Genomic DNA, 18,846 nt, shown 5'->3' with positions numbered 1-18,846 from the left:
TTTTTTTTTTTTTTTTTTGCGGTACATGGGCCTCTCACTGTTGTGGCCTCTCCTGTTGCGGAGCACAGGCTCCGGACGCGCAGGCTCAGCGGCCGTGGCTCACGGGCCCAGCCGCTCCGCGGCATGTGGGATCCTCCTGGACCAGGGCACGAACCCGCGTTCCCTGCTTCAGCAGGCGGACTCTCAACCACTGCGCCACCAGGGAAGCCCTACAGGTTTTTTTTTTTAGGTGTAATGTACATACACTGAAATGCACAAACGTTAGCTATCAGTTTTGACAAATGGATATACCCCATCTGCATTACACCTTATCGTAGTCTATAACGTTTCCATCCACCCAGAAAGTTCCTTTGTGGCAAATGACATTTTAATGTGGCCATTTTTATCCAAAGATGTTTTCATACAGCCTAAAATCTAACCGTATTAATACAGCTTGTTTGATATGCCCTTTTAAAAATGGTCTTGATAAATTTGCCTCATCAAAAGGTAAGCCTGAGCCAGTTGCTAAAATCACTGAAGGAAGGTGAGAGTGTGTGTTGTGGAGCGTGGTGGAGAGTCATGATGAGGATGGTTAGAAGGCTGCGTAGGTGGATGGTACAGACCCCCACGGGAGGGCCGTCGTTGGGAGATGAGAGTGGGATGCTGATCTGGAGGTGACAAGTGGTGAGCACAGCAGGGGAAGATGAAAGGAAGGGTGATGGAGGAGTAATGTGATTTTGGTATATCAGGGAGATGAAAGGAGTACTTCCTAAGCAAACAGCTGCGGAGATGGATGAGTTTATGTGCATTAGAAAAGGTGTTTCACTGGGCAGAGTAGAAAGACCAGGAAAGAAAGAGTTAGGGTTGATAAGGAAATAGTGGGATTTAGACATGAGAGAATAGGGGGTGTTGGAGGGTAAGTAAGAGTTTCTACCTAGGTAAATATTCTCTGTTGGGGTCCAAAGAGACTCGGGTTAGGGAAGGATGTGTTAGTGATGAAGCTTGGGGTGCAGGGTGGTATAGGGGAAGCAAGAAAGAGTATACTGAATTTCTTAACTGTAGGGATTTGTGGAAATAATGAGCCCTAGAGTTACCTTGGCAGCATTGATGTTGTTTCCGCCTCAGCAGCATCTTCTAGGTGCATGTCTTGGTTGTTAATGGCAACTCCTGATGCTTTATTTGAGTGCGGCATGGATGGACCAGGACAGGTTGCCAGTGAAACATGGCTTTGCAGATAAGCCATCTGGAGCTGGGCTTTCTTACAATATAATCACTTAGAACCATACTCCCCTTTGTATTTGAAAACATTGCCGCTGGTGGCAGATTTGTTTCTGCATGCCTCTGTGGGTGGAAGGAGCCGATGGGTGACCAAGCACACTTTTTATAATTGTTCAGAGACTAACAGTTGCAGCTGTTGTTCATGGAGCCTGTCACCACTTGCCCGAGGGCATTGTTTGTTCAGGACTGTGCCCATTTCTTGCTGTGTGAGGCTACATCTCTGCTGTGGTTTCTGAAACTGTGCTTTATTACATCTTTAATGCCTTTTAATCTTTCCTTTTTGAAGTTATCTAATTTACTTGGCCTAGAGAACAGGTGCTTGGACATTCCACTTATGTCCATTCCTTACCCATCTCCCAGCGTAGCTTGGTGAAGTAATAGTGTGATGGTTAAGAGCTTGTGCTCTGAAGTCAGACTTGGTCTACACTTTAAAGGCTGTGTGGCCTGATTTCTCTGAGCCTCAGTGATCACTTCTATAAAATGGGGGCAGTGATATCTACTACCTAGGATTACTTTCAGTATTAAATGCTGTGTCACTGAATTCCTTATCAGTGTTATTATGGTGATTGTAAATATTTTTGTTTTCTAATTTCGTTGTTAGAAGCCTGGCTGTGTTAAAAGTTCTCGCCATTGGTGAGTCTACCTGTCTATAGCATGTTTCCTGTGGTTCATGAGTGACAGTAGGGTGTTCATCCACTCAACAATTCTTAATCAGCACCGCCCTACTGTGTGCCAGGTGCTTACGCATATTTAATCCTCATCACAGCCATATTATTGTCATTTTGCAGATGAAGAAGCTGAAACTGTGAGAGTTTGTGGCTCATGTAGAATGGCAGAGCAAAGATCAGAATTCAGACTTTCTGACCCTAAGCCCTGGTGCTCTTTCTCTTGTATCACAACTGTTCCAGAATTCTGCACATTAGAAAAGGTATTTCACTGGGCAGGGTAGAAAGACCAGGAAAGAAAGAGTTAGGGTTGATAAAGAAAAGAGTGGGATTTAGACACGAGAGCATAGGGGGTGTTGGAGGGTAGGTAAGAGTTTCTACCTAGGTAAATAATTCTCTGTTGGGGTCCAAGGAGACTCGGGTTAGGGAAGGATGTGTTAGTGATGAAGCTTGGGGTGCAGGGTGGTATAGGGGAAGCAAGAAAGAGTATATTGAATTTCTTAACCGTAGGGATTTGTGGAAAAAATGCCTGCTTTCTCTTGCCTACTTTCTCTAATTTTCTTCAGAATATTTAATCTGCCCTCAGCTATCACCTTGGCGAACACTTGTTCTCTAGCTTTAATCTTTCTCTAAGAACTAGTTTCGTACGTTCAGCTGCCTAGTGGGTCTTTGCACTTACATTTTGTTTGAACTGCCATTGCCTGAACCTCCAGGAACTACCGTCTTGCCTGGAACATGATAGGTGCTTAATAAATACCTTCCGGAGGACTGGAGGTCTAAATTTGAACTCAGTTTACTACATTCTCTCTCCTGTCGTTAGGCTCACATTAGAGTCATTTTTGCAATTTTTTTATTGTGGTGAAATATATATAGCAACTCGTACCATCTTAACCACTTTTAAGTGTCTAGTTCAGTTGTACTAAATAAACTTATGCTGTGGTGCCACTATCACCACCATCCATCTCTAGAAGCCTTTTCATCTTGTGAAACTGGAACTATAGCCATTAAACAGCAACTCTTCATTTCCCCCTCCCCTCAGCCCTTGTAACCACCATTCTGCTTTTTGTTTCTATGATTTTGACTACTCTGTGAACCTCACATAAGTAGAAATCATACAGTGTTTGTCTTTTTGTCACTGGCTTGTTTCAATTAACATAATGTCCTCAGGGTTCATCCGTGTTATAACATGTCAGAATTCCCTTCCTTTTTAAGGCCGGAATAATGTTCCATTGCATGAATATACCACATTTTGTTTATCCACTCATCCATTGATGGACACTTGCGTTGCTTCCTGTTTTAGCTATTGTGAATAATGCTACCATGAATATGGGTATATAGCTATCTCTTTCAGACCGTGCATTCAGTTCTTTTCAGTATATATCCAGAAGTGGAATTGTTGGATCATAAGGTACTTCTACTTTCAATTTTTCAGGGAAGCACCATACTGTTTTCCCTGGTGGCTGTACTGCTATATATTTTCACCAACAGTGCTCAAGGGTTACGATTTCTCTACATCCTTGCCAATACTTGTTATTTTCTGGTTTTGGGGTAGTAGTCATCCTAATGGGTGTTAAGGTGCTATCTTGTAGTTTTGACTTCCATTTGCCTAATGATTAGTGATGTTGAGCATCTTTTTGTATGTTTATTGACCAATTGTTTATCCTCTCTGAAGCAAAGTTGTCTTACACAACTCTATATTAGGAGCATCTTCAATAAGGAGGACAGTTCTGTTTTACTAAGCACTTAAATGTTAGTGAGTTGGTTGTTGCAGACTATATAAAGGGTGGAACTGGGGAAGTTTGACCTTAAGAAAAAAAATTGGTAGGCAGTGGGTTAGGTGGTGAGCAGACATGGGGAAATCCACACAAAGTTAATGAGAGAGAGATTTCACTTAACATGAGGAGAATTTGATAGTATTGGAATTAACTGTATTATGTTGAGTTCCTTATCTCTGGAAGTGTTTAAGTAGAAATGGGATCTCGAGGCTATAACTAAAGAAATTCCTTCATCAGACCAAATGGCCTCCAAGGACCCTTTCAGATCTGAGTTTCTGAGCTCATTTACTTTCCAAAGCATCTTCCAGCCATATTTATTTTTTTCTGTGTTTCTAATATCTATTCCAACTTCTGAGCTCAAGCTTTTCAGTGCCACAGTTTGGATTATGTAGTAACCTCCTAATTGGTCACCTGGTTTTACCTTTATCTTCCAATTAATTCTTAACAGCTTTTTGAGATATAATTTACATACTATTAAGTTCACCTGTTTAGAGAGTGCAACGCAGTGTTTTTTTTTTAGTATATTTACAGAGTTGTACTAGCATCACATCATAATCTAATTTTAGATCATTTCTCATCACCCTCAAAAGAAACCTCACACCCATTAGTCACTCCTCATTGCCTCCGAACCACCAGCCCTAGGTAACCACTCTCAGTTAACTTCTTTTGTAAAACGTGGCTTTCATTGTGTTGCTTTCCAGCTAGGAGGAGTTCAGGGTCCTCCCTGTCCATATGATTAAGAAAACATTTCTCACCTGAGGTTCAGATTTTTCCGTACTCTGATTTCAGCTTATTTTTCCAACTTTGACTTACACCTTTCTCCAGTCTGAATGTACAGCTCTTGCTAGGTCCATTTAACTCTCGTTCTTGAGAGTGAGAACAGGTGTGTTATACCTGTCTTTCAGTTTCCACCATTCCTCTATCTAAATCTGTCTATGCTTTGAGACCTAACTTGAGTCCTACCTTTTCTATGAATCCTTCCCTGGGTTATCTTGCCTAAAATGAGTTCTCCTTTGCATGTGAACTTCCATAGCACCTAGTATTATAAAACCTTCTTTCGGTATTTTGCTGTACACTCTCATGTGGGACCCCTTCCCTTTTGTTGTTCAGCTTTTTGTGTGATTTCCTAAATTGATTATAAGCTTCATAAGGGTAGGGACTGTGACCACTTTTTCTTTATACCTTCTGCAGCTTAGCTGAGCATATGGATGTGCACAGAAATAGTATGTAAGTAGAAAGGAATGAATAGTGCCGGCCCTGAGCAGGATGCTGAATTTGGACTCTGGAATAGACACAGATTTCAAAGTCTTAATAGACGTGTCCATGTTTTATATGGCTTTGCTTTGTCTAGAGCTTGATACCACATTCTTTATTAATTCATTCAGTAAATGCTATTGGTGTCATACTTTGTCTATTAATTTCTCAAAACCCATTATTAATTTAGTTAACTTTTTCTTATTGCTATCGTGCATATGAATTCTCTGATCGCTTTCAGCTCAGCATTATTCTTGAAATTTCCTGCTGTTTCTAGGACTCTCTTATGGTAGATTAGTACATTACCACAGCCTCTATAGACCAATACGGTCTTTTTGTTATACACTTTATAGGACTTTGTTATTATAGGTTAGTACATAACCTCAGTCTCTATAATCCCATTATTATATACTTCCTGGTATATCATACCATGAAAATATCATGTTCTGAGAAGTTGCAGGGTGGTGATAAGCACTATGGGAGACAGTTGTATTTCTCGAGTCACTTAATGGCTTGATTGCGAAGGTAGAATAGTACTTTTGGCTTGATACCATAGCAAGAAAGTACTACATGCTAGGTGTCAGGAGTTATACAGAAATGAGTAATACAAGCATCTAGATTCTCAAGGAGCTCACAGTCTTATGGTAGAGACTGATTTAAAAAAGCTAAATAGTTATAAGACAATATCGTGAGTACTATAGTACAGAAGTGGGTGCTAGAGTTATAGCAGCCCAAAGGAGGGATTGATTTCTTTGGCCACAGCAGAATTACAGTTTGGGAGCTGGAGGAGACCCTATACGCCCTTTGAGGACAGGATATATCTTAACCGTTTTTCTATCCCTGGCACCTGGCAGAGTCCCTGACATATGGAAGGTGATGAATGATGATAAATGAGTAAGTCATCTATTCTGTGCTGTCCAATACGGTAGCTACTAGCCACATGTGACACTATTGAGTATTTGAAATGTGGCTAGTCGGAATTGAGATGTGCTGTGAGTGTGGAGTGCTCATCAGATTTTGAAGACCTATTTGAGAAAAAAGAATGTAAACTATCAAAATTTTATGTGTTGATTATATATGTTGAAATGCTATTTATTTGATATATTAGGTTAAATAAAATATATGATTAAAATTAATTTATCTATTTTTACTTTTTAAAAATATGACTACTAGAAAATAAAAAATTATGTACATGTCTTGTATTATACTTCTGATAGACTTTGCTGATCTCATTCAACTCTCTTAGAAATGATTTGACTAAGGTTACAAAATAGCAGAGATACCCTTAAAATTGAGACTTTACGTGTTGGATTTCTCCTAGTTTAGTGCTCTTCCTAGGCATAAATTAGTATAATGTACATATATAAAATTTGAGGTAAAGTGACGTAAGTTTGGTCTTGTTAGGGATGACGTGATACTCTCTGCTGTAGTTATCATATCTTTGAGCTTAATAGTCATTAAATTTTTTTTCCTTTTGTATGTGAATTTTGATCTCCAGAAAAATCTGCATGTTCAGTTCTCAGTTTTTTCACACTTGGTACTTCTAGTCCCATTTCTCCCTTGCTTTTCCTCTCCCCACACTTGTATAAACAGATATACACATAGCCTCCTATTTATTCCTTCTTAATTTGTCTCCATTAACTTTCTTCAGATTATATTAACACTTTTTGTATTTGGGGGAGATAAGCCTTTGCTGTTGCATGATCTGGTACATGGAGAGCTGGTTGGTTTAGTGGTCTTGTACGTACATTAAGTATCTCACATAATCCTCTCAAAACTGCATTAAGTATAGTCCTGTTGTGGTCCTGACTTTACAGTGGTGAAATCTCAGGCTTAGAGAGGGTGGTATGTTCAACGTCACACAGCTAATTATGCACAGAATCTGTAAGCAGGAACTGTACGAAATGGCAGGAAGCCTGGGAATTTTTGCTACACACGGACAGGCCTGTAAACATGGAACTCTGGGTCCATAGAGCTGAGGACTAAAGTATTAAGTATATGCCAGAAAAAAAAGTAAAAAAAAAAATCGATTCCAGATTGTGTATGTGAATGAGTACGTGCGTATGTAACTATATGAGAGAAAGAGACAAATAAGGATAGAGAGAGAAATGAATGAATGAATGAATATCATTGATTTAGAAGACTGGGTCTCCATGCCTTCATCTTTCCTGCCCTTTTCTATCTTTCCTTCCTGACTCTCTTCCCATTTCTGATAGTGGTATTACTCACCACCCTTCTTATTTTCTTCAGTTCAACACAGTTCAGTTCAAATCAGTATGCCTAAGTCCAAACAGATGTTCCTTAACACGTTTACAATGGTTCTCTTTGGTTAGAGGGATTTCAGGTGATTTTAAATTTCTTTTTTATTTGTTCTCTGTATTATTTGAATTTTTTTTATAGTAACATATATGAAGAAAAACTATATAAAAAGAACAGCAAAACTATTTTCATTTGGGAAAAAATCAGTATGCTGGATAGTTTTCATACCAAAATAAACCTTTTATCTTAAAATTGCTGAATCTCATACTTGTTCTCTGCCATACCAGTGTTCTTTGGCCTCAGTTTCATAGCCTCAAGGTGAATGGTTACAGTAAGTCAGCTTTCCAAAAGCCAATGCTGTATACACCATCCCTCTGTCAGGGAAGTGAGATTTCTTTTAGAAGTAACATTTATTTTTATAGCAAAGATGTTGAAGGTTTGTTGGTTGTTTTTTTTTTTTGGCAGATTGTTTTTAAACAGCAGTAGCTCACAGTGGTCACATCCTGCAAATACTTTTAAATGCTTTGAGTCTAAACAGCCTACCTGCTGTGTTTGTGGCATAATGAGACCTTGGTTCTTGTCCAGCCTCCTATCTGATACATTTCCTTTCCAAATTACCCAGCAAGGGGTGAATTTATTTGTTGCCTTAGAACCTTTGAAAAGTCCATATTTTTCAGTTTGCTTTTCACTGTTTATTGACCTGTTTTATGTTCTTGTAAGATGCTAGTGATCAAAGGGAAGATGTTTATATTGGAAACCACATGCCTTGCCCTGAAAACCTCAATGGTTACTGCATCCATGGAAAATGTGAATTCATTTATTCTACTCAGAAGGCTTCTTGTAGGTAAGTCAGAGTACCTCCAGATCAGAGGTGAGACATTTTTTCCATCATTGGTCACTGCTCTATAGAAGGCAATGAAATGTGGATTAAAAATATTACTAAAAGGTAGTATTTATTTACAATTGAGTTAAAAAATAAATTAGCAGCATCATTTGGAAAAAACTGGCAAGTAATATGCAAAAACAAAAACAGATGTTCTCTTAGGGTTTTGAGATGGACTTAACATTTTTAATATTATGCTGTGTATTTTTTAATATAAAAATATGCCATAAACCAACATTATTCTGGTTTTTAAGCAGTCTATCACAGAGTGGTTTGAGGGACTAGAGAATGTGTTAAGAACCGAGGACATGTAACTCAAATAAAATTTATAGTAAAATAGATTTCTAAAAATGAGAGAATGTGGATGTAGAATCAGGTGTGATATGAGAGATGGAAACAGAAAGGGTGTGAATCTTTAACTGTGTGATTCCAGAGAGGTTATGCGACTTGTTGAAACTCAGCAGCAAGTGAGAAATAGAGCTGAGACAAAACTAGGTCTCAAATTTCCTGATACTCAACCTGATGATCTTTGTGCTTTTTGCTCTTCTGTGTCTGTACTGATAACACTTCTTGCCGCTGCTTCTGGGAGCTTGTCCTCCACCTCAGGATGGTCTAGTGGGCCAGGCAATGTTTCCAGACTGGGGGAGATTGCTCTCATTCTGCTCACTCCTGCCCCCCTGCAGTCTGGCCAGTGAATCTTTCTCTCAAGAAGTAAAAGAAAGCTGTGTGAAACCAGGTCTCCTGGTTCCTCTATTCCTTTAGCTCCACTCTCCTGACTCTTTACCCCCCTGCCCCACTCTCCTCCTACTTAAAAAATAAAACAAAACACTATAAACTGTTTTAATGGTTACTAAGAATTCTTTGTTAAGCTTTCTGCTTCTTCCTGATTGAAAGGTTTTCTTGTCTTTGAAGGAGCTAGCACCAGCCTCCCCCCCACCCCACCCCTTTTCCTGAACATTGAAAAAAATACAGCCATGCTGTGGTACATATATGCAATGGAATATTACTCAGCCATAAAAAGAAATGAAATTGAGTTATTTGTAGTGAGGTGGATGGACCTAGAGTCTGTCATACAGAGTGAAGTAAGTCAGAAAGACCATATGCTAACACATATATGTGGAATCTAAGAAAAAAAAATGGTTCTGATGAACCTAGGGGCAGGACAGGAATAAAGATGCAGACATAGAGAATGGACTTGAGGACACGGGGAGGGGGAAGGGGAAGCTGGGACGAAGTGAGAGAGTAGTATTGACATATATACACTACCAAACGTAAAATAGCTAGCTAGTGGGAAGCAGCCGCATAGCACAGGGAGATCAGCTCGGTGATTTGTGACCACCTAGAGGGGTGGGATAGGGAGGGAGGGAGACACAAGAGGGAAGAGATACGGGAACATATGTAATAACTGATTCACTTTGTTATAAAGCAGAAACTAACACACCATTGTAAAGCAATTATACTCCAATAAAGATATTAAAAAAAAATACAGCCATGCAAGGGAGAACAGGCCAGTTTTAAAATAAAATCATACAGTGGATTCCTCATACTTGTCTCACAGTGACATACATACCTTGAAAGAAGATCAGATCAGAGAGTGTCTTTTAAGATACCTAACACTGAGGGATGAGAGAGGATGATGTCCTGATAATGAAATGATACCAGGTCACTTTGTAGTATTTTACTCATTGACAGTAAGAAGACTAAATGGGGGCTTCCCTGGTGGTGCAGTGGTTGGGGATCCGCCTGCCAATGCAGGGGACATGGGTTCGAGCCCTGGTCCGGGAGGATCCTACATGCCGCAGAACAACTAAGCCCGTGCACCACAACTACTGAAGCCTGCATGCCTATAGCCCGTGCTCTGCAGTAAGAGAAGCCACCGCAGTGAGAAGCCCATGCACCGCGGCAAAGAGTGGTCCCCGCTCACCGCAACTAGAGGAAGTCCCGTGCGCAGCCACGAAGACCCAACGCAGCCAAAAATATAAATAAATAAATAAATAAAATAAAATAAAAAAACAAAAACAGAACTGAAGAATAGACCAAATTTGTTTTAAAAAAACAAAAGAAGACTGAATGGTTTAGTAGTTAAAGGCTTTGGAATCAGGTATATCGGATTGGCCAGTTTTTGGCTATGCCCTTTGGAAGTTACTTAAAATTTCTAAGCCTCATTTTCCTTATTTGTAAAAAAAAATAATAATGGTACTTGTTTCCTAGTGTCGTTAAAATTAAATGAGCTAGTGTATGCAAAGTGCTGAGCACAGTGCCTGTTACACAATGTGTGTTTAAGAAATAGCAATTGATGTTATTAGACTGTACACACCATTAGGTTTGGGACTCTGCTCTGCCAACCACTCTCTCCCTAGTGCCTAGCATAGGGCCACTTCCAGTAGCTACTCAGTAAATAGTTTTTGAATGACATGTGATGATGGCCAACTTTTCCCTCTTCTTCAGACCAGAGGTGTTTCTTAAATGCTACAGAATCTCTTTTCTGCATTCTTGTAACTCCAAAAAGCAGGTGATTTTTTTTTTTTGTCTAAGCATTTATAGTGTCCACAAGAACCAGGCCATAGTATCACGTGCATTTCCACTGGTAGGTGTATGTGTTTGAGTAGCAGGAAACAGGCAGGGATGAACACCTTTTAGGCACAGTCCTATTATTAGGTTAAAATCTTTTAGCATTGTCCCATCATTAGTTTGTTTATTTATTGCCTATTTGGTACCAAATCCTACCTGGCACTGGGGTCTCAAATTCAAGTATGACATGGATCTAGCCTTCAAAAAAACATACAGTCTGGTGGCAGCGACTGACAAATAATACACAATTAAAATATAATATGAAAAATGCTATCATATATACATATGCATGAGGTGATTTGGGACTTCAAAAAAGCACTTCAACCTGAAGGGGGCATGGAGGACATTGCAGGAGGAAGGACAAGTCTTACAGGGACATTTGTGCCAACCCAGGAGGTTGTCCTCTGTCTTAAAGGCAGTGAGAAGCCATTTAAGGATTTAAATAAGAACGATGTGGTCAGATCTGAAAGCCACCCTGGTGGCTTGGTGAAAAATGGATTAGAAGACTGAATGTTAGGAGACTGTGTATGAATGAACAGTGAGAGCCTGAACCAAGTAAAGAAGTTGTAGTGGGAATGAGATGAGGAGATAAGTTGCAGAGAGAAAATAGGTGGCTGAATCCATAGGTTTTGGTGACCAGTTGGGTATGAAGATGGGAATGTGGGAGTTGGTGGAGGGTCATGGGAAGGAAGAATCAAGAGTCCCCCTGGTTTCTGGCTGATGCAGAATTGAGTGGGGAAGGAGGTTTGCGGGGACATGATGTACTGAGCTTAGTAATGCTTGGTCTCAGGTGCCTGTGGGCTATCCTCTTACCTGGTAGGCTACTGGGTATCTGTGGTTTTGGAACTCATGAGACAGATGCACATTGAAGGTGTGTTTGGGAATCATTCCATCTCTAGCGTATCCCTTCTAATTCCTACTCAGCAGTCCTTCCACCCCACTGGGCCTCCAAGTAATTGATCTCTCACCCTGCATGTCCTCATCGCCTCCTTACTCAGCTTAACTCGTGGTCAATCCTTGCAGTCCGTCTCTTGCTTCATCATATACTCACTTGACAAAACTATAATCCAGGTTCATTCCAGCTTCCCGCCTGCTGTATACCTACACTCACCAGACTGACTGGTCTCACTGACCTTTATACTCAGTGGGCCCTGTATACTGCCTGCAGTCACTCTATAAGTGCGGTCCATTCATCCTCCTGTCCTAGATAAGGTGACTGCTTTATACCGTCACCCCTCTCTTCAGACTGTCAACACCTCCTCTCTCATCCTCACTCTCAGCTGATGATCTTGTTTCCAAGTTCACTGAGAAAACTGAAGCAATATGAGGAGAATGCCCACAGACTTTTTACTATCACTGCCAGCAGTGCTCCCCCCTTTTCTTCTTACCATATATTCTTGTGTACATATATTTTTAAATATATTTGTAAATATATTTTTATTTCTTTTACCTTGAAAGATATTTGTCATTCTTACCTCTACCAGCTACTGTCCCATTTCTGTCCTTTCCTTTGTAGAAGAACTCAAAACAGTTGTCTATAATCTGTCTTCAGTTTCTCACTTCCCATCTCTCATGAATCCATCCCAATAGGCTTTTGCCACCCAGCACTTCACTGAGACTGTTCTTGTTACTAAATTCATTAGTCAATTCTCAGTCTTAAATTACTTTTGAACGATCAGTGGCGTTTGACCTCCTGTGTGATAGACATTCTTCGCTTGGCTTCCAGGACGACACTCTCTTGGTTTTCTCCTACCTCACTGGCCATTCCTTTCAGCCTTCTTGCCTGGGTCCTCTTTTGCTTCCTGGTCTCTCAGTGTTGGTGTACCACCAGGATCCAGCCCTGGTCCTTTTCCTTAGTGATTCCCTCCAGCCTCAGGGCTTTACATGTCGCATGCTAATGACCCCCATCCCAGACCTGTCTCCTCAGTGTGGGACTCACAGATCTCTCTCCCTCACTGCCATTTTCACATGGTTGTCTGACACCCCAAGCTAACAGGACCTAAGCTGATCTCCTGATCTGTCTACCCTCCCGTAAACCTGTTCCATCTATAACTTCTCCATCTCAGTTGATGCCAACTCTATCTTTTCATTGGTTTAGACAAAACACTTCTGATACATCTTGACTTCTGTCTCTGTCATACTCCATATTTAGTCAGTTGAAGAGTCCTGTTCGCTCTATTTCAGAATATATCCAGAATTTGATTACTTCTCATCATTGTCACTGCCATTCCTAGTCTAGGCACCATTTTTCCCCTCTGGCATTATGCAGTAGCCTTCCTGATTGTATCCTAAATAGTCCATATTCAACACAGCAGCCAGAGTGAAACTTTTAAAATAAAAGTCAGTTCATGTCCTTCTTCTGCTAACGCCCTTCCAGCAACTCCTCCATCTTCTGAATGAGGAGAACTTCACAGGTGGGCCCCTTTACCTCTCTGTCTTGGCCCCCGGCTTCCCTTCGGCTGGCCCACTCCAGCCATACTTGCTATTTCTTGGACACACTGTGCACTTATGCTCCCACCTCAGGGCCTTTGTGCTGACTCTTCCTTTGCCTGTTATGCTGTCCTCCCACTTGTCCACATGGCAAACTCCCTGACCTCTTTCACATCCTTACTCACATGTCTCTTACTGAAGCCTACCTTGACCACCTTACTTAAAGCTGCAGTCCTCCCTTCTTGGCCCATACCTGGCATTCATGTTATCCCTTAGTTCTCTCTCTCCTCTCTCTTGTGTAGTACATGTCACCTTCTAACATAACCATTTAATTTGCTTAGCGTGTTTCTTGACCCTCCCTCCCTGACTAGAGGGTAAACAGGCCAGAGATCTTTGTTCACTCTTGTAACCTAAATGTCCATTATAGTACTTGGCGGCACATGTCAAGTTCTCAATAAATGTGTTAAATGGATGAGTGAATGAGTCAGCCCATGAGGCCATGGGAGTGAATGAGATTACTATGGAGGGTATGGGGATGAAAGAATAGACAGTAGAGGACCAAATGTCTGGATCTGCCTTTATCCAGCAACAGAAAAAGTAGTGCTAACCAAGAAGTTAATACTCTGGGTATTTGGAGAGTATAACCCTAAAGTCAGGTGCAGAAAATAATGTCCAGGGAGGATTGCCTGAATCATATATGGCCTATACATTTTTTTTGGCGGTACGCGGGCCTCTCACTGTTGTGGCCTCTGCAGTTGCGGAGCACAGGCTCCGGACACGCAGCCTCAGTGGCCATGGCTCACGGGTCCAGCCGCTCCGCAGCATGTGGGATCTTCTTGGACCGGGGCACGAACCCGTGTCTTCTGCATCGGCAGGCGGACTCTCAACCACTGCGCCACCAGGGAAGCCCGATATTCTGATTTTTAATCTTTGGGTTAAGCTAAAGTGTCAGAGAGCTGAATAACTAGGACATTGTTATAGCTCCCTATGGAACTATTTTTATTTCACTGAGCTTTGAGTTTTAGCTGTTAGCCTACCATGAAAGGCATTATTTTAAATAATCCTATGAGACTTCATTATTGAATTTATTGCAGCTATATTATTGAGGGAAGTTCCCTGTATGAGAAAGTACCCTCCTTTTTTTTTTTTTTTTTGGTCACACCACACGGCTTGTGGTGATCTTAGTTCCCCGACCAGGGATTGAACCTGTGGCCTTGGCACTGAAAGCACCTAGTCCTAACTACTGGACCGCCAGGGAATTACCAGAAAATACCCTCTTTAAGTGAGGACTAATGAGATAAAGTTCCCTTAAATTTTTTAAAAATAGTAACTGTGATTCTTTATTTTTTAAATTGAAGTATAATTGATTTACAATATTATATTAGTTTCAAGTATACAGCATAGTGATTCATTATTTTTATACATTATACTCCATTAAAAGTTATTACAAAATAATGGCTATAATTCCCCGTGCTGTACAATATATCCTTGTTGCTTATCTATTTTAAACATAGTAGTTTGTATCTCTTAATGCCATACCCCTATCTTGCACCTCCTCCCTTCCACCTCCCCTCTGGTAACCACTAGTTTGTTTCCTATATCTGTGAGTCTGTTTCTTTTTTGCTATCTACATTCATTTGTTTTATTTTTTAGATTCTACAAATAAGTGATATCATACAGTATTTGTCTTTCTCTGACTTATTTCACTAAGCATAATATTCTCTATGTCCTTCCATGTTGCTGCAGATGGCAGAATTTCATTCATTTTTATGGCTGAGGAGTGTTCCATTGTATATATATATATATAGCACATCTTCTTTATCCATTTGTCTGTTGATGCACACTTGGATTGCTTCCGTATCTTGGCTGTTGTACATAGTGCTGCTATGAACATTGGGATGTATGTATCTTTTCAAGTTAGTGTTTTTGTTTTTTTCTGGATATATGTCCAGGAGTGGAATTTCTGTGTCATAAGGTAGGTCTATTTTAGTTTTTTGAGGAATCTCCATACTGTTTTCCATAGTGGCTGCACAATTTACATTCCCACCAACAGTGTAGGAGGGTTCCCTTTTCTCCACATTGTTGCCAACATTTGTTATTTGTGGACTTTTTGATGATTGCCATTCTGACAGATGTGAGGTGATATCTCATTTTTTTTGTTTTACATTTTGTTAATAAATAGAGCTGTTGAGCATCTTTTCATGTGTAAGCCATCTGTGTGTCTTCTTTGGAAAAATGTCTATTCAGGTCTTCTGCCCATTTTTTTTTTTAAATTTTTAAAATTTATTTTTATTTTTGGTTGCATTGGGTCTTAGTTTCGGCATGCAGGATCTTCATTGAGGCATGCGGGATCTTAAGTTGTGGCGCGAGGTCTCCTCGTTGCAGTGCGTGGGCTTCTCTATAGCTGTGGCGTGTGGGTATTCTCTCTCTAGTTGTGGCACGCAGGCTTCAGGGCACGTGGGCTCTGTAGTTTGTGGCATGCAGTCTCTCTAGTTGAGGCGCGTGAGCTCAGTAGTTGTGGCATGTGGGTTTAGTTGTCCCATGGCATGTGGGATCTTAGTTCCCTGAGCAGGGATCGAACCTGCGTCCCCTGCATTGTAAGGCAGATTCTTTACCACTGGACCACCAGGGAAGTACCTTCTGCCCATTTTTTGATTGGTTTGTTTTTTGATATTGAGTTGTATGAGCTGATTATATATTTTGGGTATTAACTCCTTATAAGTCGTATTATTTGCAAATATTTTCTGCCATTCAGTAGGTGGTCTTTTTGTTTTGTCTGTGGTTTCCTTTGCTGTGCAAAAGCTTTTAAGTTTCATTTGGTCCCATTTGTTCAGTTTTGCTTTTATTTCTTTTGCCTTGGGAGCTATATCCAAAAAAATATCGCTACGATTTATGTCAGAGTGTTCTGCCTATGTTCTCTTCTAGGTGTTTCATGGTTTTCAGGTCTTATGTTTAGGTTTAATCCATTTTGAGTTTATTTTTGCATATGGTGTGAGGAAATGTTCTAATCTCATTCTTTTACATGTAGTTGTCCAGTTACTGTGATTCTTTTGAACAACTGGCTTGATTTCATTTTGTGGAGATTGTATTTTGTATCAGTGATTTTATCTGTTTTCCTTTTCCTCTTCCTTTTTCATTTCCTTTTCCTTCTCCCCTCCCCTTTCCTTCTCCCCTCCCCTTTCCTTCTCCCCTCCCCTTTCCTTCTCCCCTCCCCTTTCCTTCTCCCCTCCCCTCCCCTCCCCTTTCCCACCCCTCCCCTTTCCCTCCCCTCCCCACCCCTCCCCTTTCCCTCCCCTCCCCACCCCTCCCCTTTCCCTCCCCTCCCCACCCCTCCCCTTTCACTCCCCTCCCCACCCCTCCCCTTTCCCTCCCCTCCCCACCCCTCCCCTTTCCCTCCCCTCCCCACCCCTCCCCTTTCCCTCCCCTCCCCACCCCTCCCCTCCCCTTTCCCTCCCCTCCCCACCCCTCCCCTTTCCCTCCCCTCCCCACCCCTCCCCTTTCCCTCCCCTCCCCTCCCCTTTCCCTCCCCTCCCCACCCCTCCCCTTTCCCTCCCCTCCCCACCCCTCCCCTTTCCCTCCCCTCCCCACCCTTCCCCTTTCCCTCCCCTCCCCTCCCCTCCCTTCCCCTCCTCTCCTCTCCTCTCCCCTCCTCTCCTCTCCCCTTCTTTCCTTCATCCAATGGTTTTTAGTGTATTCACAGAGTTGTGCAGTCACCACAGTCAGTTTTACATTTCATTACCCCAAGAGGAAACTCTATACCCTTTAGCTATTACTCCCAAATCTCCCCATCCTCCTCAGCCTTAGACAACTAATAATCTACTCTGTCTCTATAGATTTATCTATTCCGGTCATTTCATTTAAGTGGATTATATTCATATAATATGTGGTCTTCTGTGTATTTCACTTAGCATACTGTTTCCAAGGTTTATCCATGTTGTGGCATATATCGGTATGTTGTTCCTTTTTGTGGCTGAATAATATTTCATTGGATGGGTAATACCACATTTTTTAATCCACTTACCAGTTGATGAATAGTTGGACTGTTTCCACTTTTTGGCTGTTATGAATAATGCTGCCTTGAATAATTTTGTGCAAGTTTTTGTGTGGACATATGTTTTAATTTCACTTGGGTAATTGCCTAGGAGTGGAATTGCTGGGCTAAATGCTAACTCTATGTTTAACTTTTTGAGGAACTGCCGGACTATTATCAAAAGTGGCTGCATCATTTTATGTTCTTTACAGTAACCTTGCCATCACTTGTTATTATCTGACTTTTTGATTTCTAATGGGTATATTAGATACCTCATCATACTGTGGTTTTGATTTGTATTTCCATGATGACTAATGATGTTAGTGCTTATTTGTCATTTACCTATCTTGTTTGGAGAAATGTCTATTCAGATATTTTGCCTATTTTGTATTTTTTGGTCTTTTTGTTAATGAATTGTAGTAGTATTTTTATATATTCTAGATACAATCTCTTATCAGATATATAGTTTGCAAAAATTTTCTCCTGTGGGTTATCTTTTCACTTTCTTGATAGTGTCCTTATGTACAAAAGATTTAATTTTGATTTAGCCCAATTTAACTTTTTTGTTGTTGTTGTCATATGAAGAAATCATTGCCTCATCTAAGGTCATGAATATTTACTTTCCTTTTTTCCCCCCAAGAGTTTTGTAGTTTTAGCTCTTACATTTAGATCTGTGATCCATTTGACTTAATTTGTGTATGTTGTGAGAAAGAGGTCCAGCTTCATTCTTTTGTATGTGGATGCCCAGTTGTCCCAGCACCATTTGTTGAAGAGACTGTTCTTTTCCCATCAAGTTGTCTTAGCACCCTTGTCGAAAATCAGTTGACCATAGATATATGGGTGTATTTATGGGCTCTCAATTATGTTTTCTGATCTGTATATCTACTGTACTACTATTTACTGTCTGCTAGGAAGCTTAGAACCCAGTGTGCAACCTTCTGGTAGGCGGCTAGGAACCTCAAGGGTAGGAATTGTGGACTCACATCACCCCTGGCTTCCCCTGTTTACTTCCAGGTTTCTTTCTTGCTATGTGTGTTTTATTAAAAATTATTTTTTTGTAATGAAGTGTGGGTCATTAATAAATATCCTTATACGTCAGATGTTTTCTTAATCAGTTCTAACCAAAGGCTGGCTAATTTACACATTTTGCTTCTGTCAACTAAAAAATGGGAATTTTCTATTAAGTATCTTAAATGTTTCCCCCTGTCAAGTTACTATCATCACCTGATGTTGCCTTTTTATTTACTCTTAATTGGAATTCAGATAATTTCTAAGATTCACACCTATTTGACTGCTTGGCTGTGTTTCTGTCATTAATAACTTATTTTCATCTCCCCCTCTGCATTTTAAGTGATTGTATTATGTGTACTGAAAAGTATCTTGAATATAATTTGGTGTTATGTTCAGAGAACTGTAAATGTTTATATCTATTTATTCAGTAATCCCACTTCCAAGTATCTAGCCTAAGGGATAACACTAAATATAGAAAAGTGCACATTCATCATAATATCCACCACACCTAATCCATAATTCTGAAAAATGGAAAATAACTGATACATCTAAGAGCAAGGAATAGATAAGTTAGCTGTATTATAGCCACCGAATGGGATATTGTGAATCTATTTTTAAATGGCAGTAATAAAGTAGTATAAAGACTACTTAGCAGCTTTAAAATTAATGTGATATAATGATAAGTGGAAGAAGCACTTTATACAATAGTCA

At 40.4% G+C, this 18,846-nt stretch overlaps 1 protein-coding gene across 1 annotated transcript in view; it reads left to right on the top strand.

Annotated features, from left to right (window-relative positions):
* Positions 1-18,846, top strand: part of TMEFF1 (transmembrane protein with EGF like and two follistatin like domains 1) — a gene marked incomplete at its 5' end in the record, with an annotated part of 92,503 nt that overhangs the window by 69,744 nt on the left and 3,913 nt on the right. Inside the window, one exon of the mRNA XM_082843199.1 lies at positions 7,931-8,054. Coding sequence (XP_082699325.1) covers positions 7,931-8,054 — 124 coding nt within the window. The remainder of the gene's footprint in view (positions 1-7,930; positions 8,055-18,846) is intronic.

The sequence above is a fragment of the Leucopleurus acutus genome, assembly GCF_964270905.1.
Source record: "Leucopleurus acutus genome assembly, chromosome: 7".
NCBI lineage: Eukaryota > Metazoa > Chordata > Mammalia > Artiodactyla > Delphinidae > Leucopleurus > Leucopleurus acutus.
Note: the sequence above shows the minus strand (reverse complement) of the source record. Positions and strands in the feature narration are given on the sequence as shown.